The sequence below is a fragment of the Cynoglossus semilaevis genome, chromosome 20 (genome assembly GCF_000523025.1).
Source record: "Cynoglossus semilaevis isolate Cse_v1.0 chromosome 20, Cse_v1.0, whole genome shotgun sequence".
Taxonomy (NCBI): domain Eukaryota; kingdom Metazoa; phylum Chordata; class Actinopteri; order Pleuronectiformes; family Cynoglossidae; genus Cynoglossus; species Cynoglossus semilaevis.
The window spans coordinates 2,268,208-2,277,835 of NC_024326.1; the positions used below are offsets into that span (position 1 = coordinate 2,268,208).

The 9,628-nt window shown below is 40.1% G+C and overlaps 2 protein-coding genes across 2 annotated transcripts in view; both read right to left on the bottom strand.

Annotated features, from left to right (window-relative positions):
* Nucleotides 1-2,755, bottom strand: part of LOC103395959 (fizzy and cell division cycle 20 related 1) — a 6,547-nt gene extending 3,792 nt beyond the window's left edge. Inside the window, exons 1-6 of the mRNA XM_008333829.3 lie at nucleotides 2,594-2,755; nucleotides 1,297-1,370; nucleotides 725-853; nucleotides 537-600; nucleotides 189-319; nucleotides 24-109 (exon numbers count right to left, since the gene is read on the bottom strand). Of these exons, the coding sequence (XP_008332051.1) occupies nucleotides 24-109; nucleotides 189-319; nucleotides 537-600; nucleotides 725-853; nucleotides 1,297-1,368 (482 nt within the window). The 5' untranslated portion in view covers nucleotides 1,369-1,370; nucleotides 2,594-2,755. The remainder of the gene's footprint in view (nucleotides 1-23; nucleotides 110-188; nucleotides 320-536; nucleotides 601-724; nucleotides 854-1,296; nucleotides 1,371-2,593) is intronic.
* Nucleotides 2,756-4,500: 1,745 nt separating this feature from the next.
* LOC103396018 (transcriptional repressor p66-alpha-like) overlaps nucleotides 4,501-9,628 on the bottom strand; it is a 21,841-nt gene continuing 16,713 nt past the window's right edge. Inside the window, exons 6-13 of the mRNA XM_025052402.1 lie at nucleotides 9,586-9,627; nucleotides 9,435-9,509; nucleotides 9,022-9,141; nucleotides 8,513-8,689; nucleotides 7,515-7,776; nucleotides 6,955-7,364; nucleotides 6,623-6,881; nucleotides 4,501-5,723 (exon numbers count right to left, since the gene is read on the bottom strand). Coding sequence (XP_024908170.1) covers nucleotides 5,584-5,723; nucleotides 6,623-6,881; nucleotides 6,955-7,364; nucleotides 7,515-7,776; nucleotides 8,513-8,689; nucleotides 9,022-9,141; nucleotides 9,435-9,509; nucleotides 9,586-9,627 — 1,485 coding nt within the window. The 3' untranslated portion in view covers nucleotides 4,501-5,583. The remainder of the gene's footprint in view (nucleotides 5,724-6,622; nucleotides 6,882-6,954; nucleotides 7,365-7,514; nucleotides 7,777-8,512; nucleotides 8,690-9,021; nucleotides 9,142-9,434; nucleotides 9,510-9,585; nucleotide 9,628) is intronic.

Here is a 9,628-nt window from a genome sequence, read left to right on the forward strand (position 1 = left end):
TGAGGGGATAATAAGTGCATTACCTGTTGCTGCTGACAGGTGACAGGGAATATGGAGATACTGTGTTCCCGTCCTCCTCCGACAGCGCTCTCTTCACACTGACTGAATACTACAAAATAGAAGATGAATACAGATGAAGAAAGATCTATCAAATTCTAAACAAATGAATACAGAAGAACAGTGTTTACAGTAAAAAGGCTCCTCTTGGCTGGAGTCGATGGCTGCAGCCTTCGATCTTCTGACTGCGGGTCCTGGACTTTCTCTATTCCTGCTCCTAGAAGTTCATTTTTTAGCAGGGCGGAGTACGCCAGACCATCGGCTAAAGGCAGAAAACACAATGCATTTTGTTGATTAGATTAAACTCATTGAGCTGTCGTTGACATTTCTGAACTTCCTTTGAAATATTTCAAACATTTTTTTAATGTTTTCAAAAACTAATTTCCCAGGAACAATGATAAGATTTTAATATAACCAGAAAACTTAAATTCAGAATATATTTCTGATTTACTCAACCAACAGCTTGCAGGATTACTTACCTTTGTTACCATCTGTCGTTCCATCTTTATTTTTCCTATTTTGATTGTGTGACTTTTCGATTTCCTGTAAAAACATTAAAAAAAAATCAAATCTGTCTGAATTGGAAGCACTGACTGCTAAAATCCACTTTGTCATGGTAACTTTTGCAGAGAACCAGTTACTTCAGTTGTGATTACGGCAGACTCACATTGATACGATGGAAGTTAACACTCCAGTTGGCTCCAGCCCGGGATGGAATAAAGCGATCACCATGTTTGCTTGGGGAGGATAGTGGGGAGCTGCTGGGCGTCAGAGCTCGAACAGCACCTACAGCTTTCTACATAAGAAAGTAAAACACATTTAACTAGTGGAGAAACATAAACAAGGCTCAAGCAGATAAAAAAACAGATGACAAATTATTAACTAGTTACAGCTGGATTTGTTTAAGTCTTGATAACAAAAATTAGGCAATAATCAATAAATCCAGTCATTTAATCTGTAATATTGCCAATGAAAGAGACCGCCCTTTTAAACACCTCTGTCTGCTGTAATCCTACAAAGTCAGGCAACAAATACAAATTCACTTATCTCACTCACCTACTCCACCCACTGTAAGACCTTAGGTAGCACATAATCCTCTCTATAAATTGATCTGATATTGTCACCATCCACCACCTTCTCAAAATCATTTTAATCATGACTGTATTCATTAAAACTAACAATTATTTAAAATTGTAAATGTTCAGAAAAAGAAAAAAAACAAATTGCATGTTTACTTACCATGGGGCTTGCGTTTTCATTCTGGATGTTGATTTGCCTGAGCAGCCTGGACTCGTAGTCCTGATCCATCATTACTAAAATAATGAATACAATTGATAAAAATCAGATAATAATCTTCACAGTGTGCTACTCAGCAGGTATCAAATAAATTAACAAAGTAAAGTGCTTTGCAAAGGTGATATATATTGCGGTAAATTATGCCTTTTGCACTTCCAATTGTACTTTCTCTGCTCAGGTTGAATGGCGGTGTTTGCAACCCTGTTCTTTTTTGTTTGTTTGTTTGTTTGTTGTTGTTGTTGATGTAAAGACATATTTGAGTCTGTTAAATGGTCAAATTAGCTAAATATGATAAACAAAAAGTCCACCAGAATTTCCTAACTTAATGGAAAAAAAACAAAAGTATCTGTAATTAATTGTGAGAACATATGTCAAAAGTGCTGATTTCGACTCAACTGTACACACATACACACAAACCAATAAATTGCAGGATGATATCCTAAATAAAATATACATCTGATTATTTCTTCCATGAGCCATAGCTGATAATCCTAGGGAATGTAGGGGAAAAAAAGAAAAAAAAACTAGCATTGATTTTATTTCAAAACTTAATTAGGAAGACAACTACACAGGTTTTGAGTGCGTGTTGGTGACATTGACAACTAACACCTTAATTATACATTGCTGCATTGTTGTTATTTGGCTATATTCGGCTTTATATATTAAAAGCATGTTAATTACATTGGAGAATTTAACTACAAGAGATCTTTCGTATAAAATGTCCTTGGGCCAGAAGCTTGACTAATCAATGTCATACAAACTACACGGTAACGAAAACGCCACGACTCAGATGCAAGAATGTGCCTTGTCAACGTTGACTAACAACATGACCATCAATGTTCTGTAGATTCAGCCAGTGGTCCAACTGGACGAATTGCTAAGATGTTGATACTTTTTCTACCAAGACCCATATACAACATAAAAACACGACGCACAAATTCAGAGCTATGTATTTCGACGACATAATAACAAACATGACATGTCATTTCAACCAGTCGTACATATGAACAATTATCACTTAACCAATATCTTTATACATTGTGACATGGACATCATTTGCTATAATATAAAGATCAAAGCCGGATATATGACTGTCTTGTAAACCGAGGTTTACACTAACCTTAGCTCAGCTGACGAAGATAAGCTAATTTCTCGGCTAATAGCTTAGCGACATTGTTTGGTTACCAACAACCCTTGTTTCAACTAATATTTAACCGAACAGGCGATTTTCATAACCTACCGTAAATTTGAATTTCCTTGCGGCGTTAGTTCCAGATGAATTTATTTCGTCTCTAACCAATACACACTTTATAAACTGACCATGTAGAGTACAATTCTTTAGCCGTTTGTTAAAGCTGGGCTCGCAAAGCACCACGGGAGGAACGTGACGTAATTGTTTTTTGAATCATAATTTGAGTAACTGGTCTCTCACTCTCGCTCGCTCTCTCACGCGCACACATACACAATATCCCGTTTTCATTTTGTATTATTGTTGCTACAGTTAAGACAATAATGGATAAAAAGTAGATAAATTAATTCATTTATTTGTTTATTTAATTACCATATAATATTTATATTGGCTAATATACCTGGATATTAAATAAATGATTAGTCATTCCACTATAATATACTTTACCACATACCTTATTCTCAATGGGACCCATTTGTCATGTTAGTTGTGAAGCATAACAACAACACTTTAACACTTTATGCATGATGGGATGTTTGAGGTCAACTCCCAGAGCTGGGTCTGCAGCACTGCTACGATCTGATTTGTCCATGGTTTCCAAAGGCGCCCATTCGCCCTCCCATCATTCACTGTCACCTTTCTGTAATAAAAATAAGAAACGCCAATCACAACTGCTTGGTCCATTACCAGCATGTGGGGTTATTCTTTCATGTTTTGACACAGACGGCTGTAAATCTGTTAATCCATTACTGTGATTTGTTGTTTAAATGGCCATATAATATTTATATCGGTTAACATTATTGTATATTTAATAAATGATTAATTCAAGTTAACCCTCTGGTGAATACCGGTAAAAATCATTTTCTCTTAAATGCAGTAGTTTTTACTGTATGGGGGAACTGCCCATCAGCCTCTACAGTGCTCTCTACTGCTCTACTACATCGACATCTATACAGTGGTCTATTGATGTAACTGCAAGTAAATTTCCTCTGAATCCAATGTGGCCACTAAACAGCACCCTCAGCTGACCACTGCTGGGATATCTTGTCAAAACATCTATTTACGAAGAACCCCAGAGGTATACAAATATGACGATATACAATAACAACAAAGGAAGAATATTATCCTTTTGAAATATTATATTTTATTTCTAATATGTTGAAAATTGTGATTAACCATTAAAGTAAAAGGGGCATCATGAATCACCCAGTATTTCTTTAAGACGTGTCATCCAAAAGGTTTCTTCAGTTCTTCAAAAATCTACCACTCCAGTTGGCCTTCTTGTGACTACTTTGAAGTCATGCAATTGCTTCACTGATTCTTGGGACTCTTTTGGTAATAAGGCATTCTATAATTTTTATATTTACAATATTTTCGTTAGGGATGCAGAAAGTGAAGGACCCCAACGTCAAGGTGATGAGGGTCAGGATGCAGAGGGAGGTCACCATGATCAGAGAGAAAGATGGTCACTTGGCACCTGACCATACTCCATCCTGCAAAAATATATATGAAAGGTGCCAGACTTTGCCAACTTTGATGCCTTCTTTGAAGTTGAAATTCTCACGTTCCCAGCAAATCTCACTGAGGCAAACTTCAAACTTGCTTTTAAATGGGAAATTTCAGAGCGTATGTCTAACGGACCGCTTTTTTCCTATACAGCTGGTGACACATTACAGCCCAGGCACTGCACACACACCTCCCTACCGCCATAAACCCGGAAGAAACACTGAGATTTGTTGATCTGATTAGTCTTTTTTATATCTGGTCTCACTCACCACCCAGTCCTATTCAAGTTTTACCTTTCTGCAGTGACTCCATCTCAGGATCCTCACATTATGAGTCAGATTTACACTGTCCTCACCATCCTTTGTTGGTTGTTATTTTGTCTTGATCCTTGGAGCTTGAAAGACACTGAAGTCACCAAATTAACCTGATTCATTATAACAACAAAAAATGGGTTATTTGTAAAATTGACTTTTTTTTATTATTATTTCTTAAGGAGCTAGGAAAAAGTAAACCATATTAAATTTTAAACCAAGGTTATACAAAGCATTAAAGATCAGGAAGCAGAGAATTGATGCAAAATGGTAGGAGGGACAAGATCAAAATGACCTGGTGTCTTCCTCAGTCTCGGTAGCTGGGCCCAGATGCCACCACTAACTCAGGCTGACAGGTGCACTGGATAACGCATGGATTACAGTTCAGTTAACTGGAGGCAAGATCTGTGGCTCCAGTGTGGCAAATTCAGCTCCTTCAAAATTTGCATTATCTCAGCGACGACAGTACACTCAAAATTATATTACAATTGTGACAATGATATAAAATAAGCAAATTACAGATGATAATTACAAATGACTTACGCAACACCACCACGCTTCTTCAGCTCAGGTGCGACATGAGAGGTTAAGGGTAGGCATGCTGTTAAAACAGGAAACCAAAATACAAAGCTAGAATAAACTCTTCATTTGTGGAAACCACAATATGTGATTTTTAACATCAGTCAAAAAATAACTTAAAGTAAATACAAAATAACTCCAAACCTTAAACTACAGGGGTGGTGTACAGAACATTTTACAACTCGTTTTTTTTTTTTGCTTACAATAGTAAAGGTTGTCTGAATGTTAATTAATGGGTTTGATCATAACAATTCAAGTGTTCATGGCAGAAAGGACTTAGAGCCCAGAGCGGAGTACTAACCTTAATGCACGCACTCAGTGATGTCATTACCTCTTAACATGATTTTAAGCCTGGTCTGGAAAACAGAGATACCAAGGGAGAAGCCCTTCAAGTATTTATATATTTAACTTTTTTTGTTTGTTTTGTTGGTTTTTTTCCTCCCCCAAATTTATTTCTGCACAATACCCCAAAAACTCAAGGAAACCAAGAGAAATAAGAAACTAAAAACAAACAAAAGTAAGGTTATCCGATTTTTTTTTTGTCTCGAGAGTTTGCTTAACAGTCCACCAGGGGGTGCTGCTGAACTCTTTATAGAAGCTGTGGAACTTGGAACAAAACTAACGAAGAATGGAAGAGAATATGAATTATTTCCATGTGTTTGCAGTCTGCGAAATGGACGAGCGGGAGGGGATCATGTCCAGCAGGTACTCCCTCTGACGGGCGTCCACAGTGGTGGACGTCTTGTGACCGGTCAGACTGGGGTTCACGTAGGCCATGGTCACTCCTATGGAAATGCACCAGAGGAATGGTTCAGAGTTAGGTGCAAACTCAGCCCGATCAAATGACACTGTTTTAGTTTATATTAAAACATCTCAATATTTAAGAGACCCGTGTTCCAACAGTGTAGAGACAGAGAAAGGGAAACATTCTATTTATTACACACAGGAATATACAGTAATAGACACCCAGAGAAAACAAACAAAAACACCACACAAAGGGACGGCACTGGAAGGATGTAGACCAACGAGGATGCAGAGCAACTGTAGAGGGGGATCTGGAGAGTAGGGTGGACATGTCCGAAAGATTTCCTTCTGTTTTTTTTCCTATACTGTCATTTTTTATTAATATTTTAACTGATATTATCTTTAAAGGTCCAGTGTGTAAACACAGTAATACAAACATTCTGAATAACAACAAACATCCTTACACAGACACATGCATATGCCACAGGTTTGCAGTGCAGTTTCTTTTCTTAGGGCACATACAGTAAAATATACATTTTATGTATGTTGTCATTCAATAGTAGTGTAGTGATCTTCAGTTCCCTTTCTCTATCATGCTATCCAAATAAAACCTGGTGGGTGACCTCCACTCTATGTGCAGTTTGCCTTAATACAGTGTTTAGGACTTAACACCATCTAGTGGATGAACTTGTGCATGTTCTCAAAAGTGTCCATGCAAAAACGAGAACAAATTGTTAAAAAAAAAAAAAAACCAAACATATTTACATTTCCACACCATAATGGTGATAAGTCCTGTTAGTATCACACACTGGACCTTTTACAGCAACAGAACGTTTGAATCTGGGGAGTGCAAGGACTGCTTTGGGACCAGACAGGAATTTGAAAAGAGAGCAGATTTCAGGTGCCAGATTTTCAGGTGCCGGTATTCATGTGAGTCTACCTGAGGTGCTGTTGCTCTGCTTCTTCCATGCAGTGGATGAGGCACTACCTCCGCTGATACTCTTGCCGCCGCCGAGTCCACTGCTGCTCACCTTTGAACTCTGGACAGAATGTGGGGAAACATGGGCGTGCTTACCTGGCCGGCTGACCAAGGCTGCGGCCGCCACTGCGCTCTGCAGCTGGGAGGAGGAGGAGAAGGAGTGGGGGACACCCCTCACCCCCAGTGAGGAGCCACCATGGGACAGCTGGCCCTGGGAACTCTAGGGCACAGGAGGGAGGGGTGACTTACTGGAACATTCACTGGAAAGACAGTTTGTAAGACACAGCACCAACCTGCTTGATGGACTGATGGTGAAGGATGTTGGCTGCTCGGCCAACCTGGTGGTGGTGCTGGAGTGAGGATGCTCTCGCCTGAGCCTGCTTCAGATGCTGAGACACCAGCTGCTCTGCTTTGATGGATGAAGAGGCTGATGAAGAGGAGCTGCTGTGGGAGATGGGTGAGGAGGCCTGCTGAATGATCCGCTGCTCGATTTCCTGCTCTTGCTGCAGCGCTTTGACGAACGCAGCTTTCAGCCTGCTGGTGTGCTCGGCCTTCAGAGCCTTCTTTTGATTGGAGGACATGCAATCTTCACAGAGCACTGCTCCGCCTTTAGTTTTGTCCTGCCTCCAGCGGCAGGTGAAGTCAGTCTTGCATTGAGTACAGATGAAGGGCTCTCTGGTGACAGATGCTACAGCTGTCTTTCCTGCATGGACCAAGTGGGGAAACCATAGATGCTTTTTAGAGACTTGAGAGAACTTTGGTCAACTTAGGAACTGACATACTGAAGTCCACACTCGTATCAGATTCAAATCCTCAGAACTTTCACTTATCAGCAACAGAACAACAAACTCACCTCTGTGAATGGTATCCAGCAGATTCTGTACAACTTCCTCCAGTCCTACCAGGTAAATAAACTCATTATTGGCAGCAGAGGGCAAAAAGTTGAACTCGGGAGCAGGGGGTTTTGGTGGGGGAATCTCTAGGAGGGTCTTCTCCAGCTGTTTTCGCAGGGCAAGTTTAGCTGCAGCTTGGCGACTGGCAGGGGAGTCATTTATGCTAACTCCAGACAAACCGCTACTCCCTGAGGAGGAGCCCTTCAAGCCGGAAGCTGAGGCCTTTAAAAAAAAGAAACAACAAAACAACCAAATTGATGAGAACAGAACAAATTGAACAAATGAACTGTACATACATCAAATGGCTTTACAACATTCAGCGGATAAAACTTTGATTTAACCAATATACAACCATGTTTTTTTTTTCTCCCCAGTTGAACACTAACAGAATCTGTAGTAGTCTGGCCGGCACTGGTACTGCACTCACACATTGATAAGAACGACTGTGAGAATATGCAGCTAACACCAGTCACTGTCATTCACCGTACTTCTTATCTTTCATGGGCATGAATCAGCTGATAAAGCGTGTTCAACAAGTTCAAAACAGGCAGCTGACATTTTGGAGGCTTGTTTTCTTTTTGATTAACTAAAACGACAAAAAGACATTTTGTGTATAGAAACCTTTCACGTCTCGGTTATGTTCATTTGGTTGTGTGATTCTTCTAGGATTATGTGAGCGTTTCATTGTAAATTCACAGTAATTATTTTCCACATTTTTCACATACAATCTAAGATTTTATCCATTTGTATTTGTTGTTCTAGTTTAATGAAAAAAATGTTTTGTACATTTGTAAGGAAAATATAATTTTATATATTTTTTGTTTACATAATTTGCAAAACAACAAAAACAAGGAGCTATTTGGCAGCCAAAAGACCCGGCTCCTTTTAGAAAGCTGTGCCTTAGAAGTGGTTCTCTGGAAAAAGCCAAAGATCTCATTTCTATGAGTGAGAAACTGACCAGCATGTTAGCACTGTTTCCAACCCTGATGAGGCCGGCCTGGATGATGGCCCTCTGACCCTGGGCTGAGGAGGCTGAGGTCCTGGGGCCTAAGATGAGAGGAGGTGGCCCTGAACTTGAGCCTCCAGTAGCAGCTGCCAACTGCTGCTGCTGCTGTTGACGCAGAGCCTGGATCTGCTGGGGAGATACAGAGATGGGCTAACCAGTACAATGACAGAGAAGACGCAAAGGACACGTGGAGGTCGTGGAAGATGAGGAGCCAAGGCCGCCACAGCAAGAGCAGAGAGAGAGAGAGAGAGTGAGAGAGAGAGACAGAAACAGAGAGGGACAAAGTACAGAGAGAGAGACCGTCAGTCTCCAATTTTCAAACACTTTTGTTTCTCAACAATTAAGGAGTTAAAGCAACAAAACCGACTCTCAACACCAGTGAGACTAGAATTTACCCAGAGACAGCATTTAAACCAAATAAGCTCCTAAAATCCAAGAACAAACATTCTTGTATGACTCACTGTTGCGCCTCCGACCAAAGGTGGCATGATGATCTGAGAGCCATGTTTGGATGAGAGCTGCTGTCCTCCTCTGACCAGTGGCGGAGGGATGACTGTGCCTGAACTTCTACCTGTCAAAATCTAGTCATTTAAAAAAGAAATCATTAGTATGAACCACAGAATGGGAACTGCTACCACTGAGGCTCAGCCATTACATCCACAAGACGTCATTTTACACATACAGTCATAACAATAGATATGTCTTACACACATTATACATATACATTATAGAACTGTTTGTCCTCTGTATGTTAACCCACAAACTAATAGTGTCCAAGAACTACCCTGGTACCTGGTGTTTAGTTTGAGTTTCCAGGATTAGAACCTCACATAGACCCTGGCTTTAAACTCCTGTTTAATGTTTGAGTACTGACCTGAGATCCTTTATTGCTTGCAATAGTTCCACGAATAAGAGGAGGAGGTGCAGAGGAGCTGGACAGACCTGACGGCTGTAGACGAAACAATGATATATGTTTCAAAAAAAAAAATTAGACAGAGAGAGACGCTGACTTCTGGGAGACGTACCTTCTGGAGATTATCCCTCTGTATCTGGCTCTGTCTGAGTTTC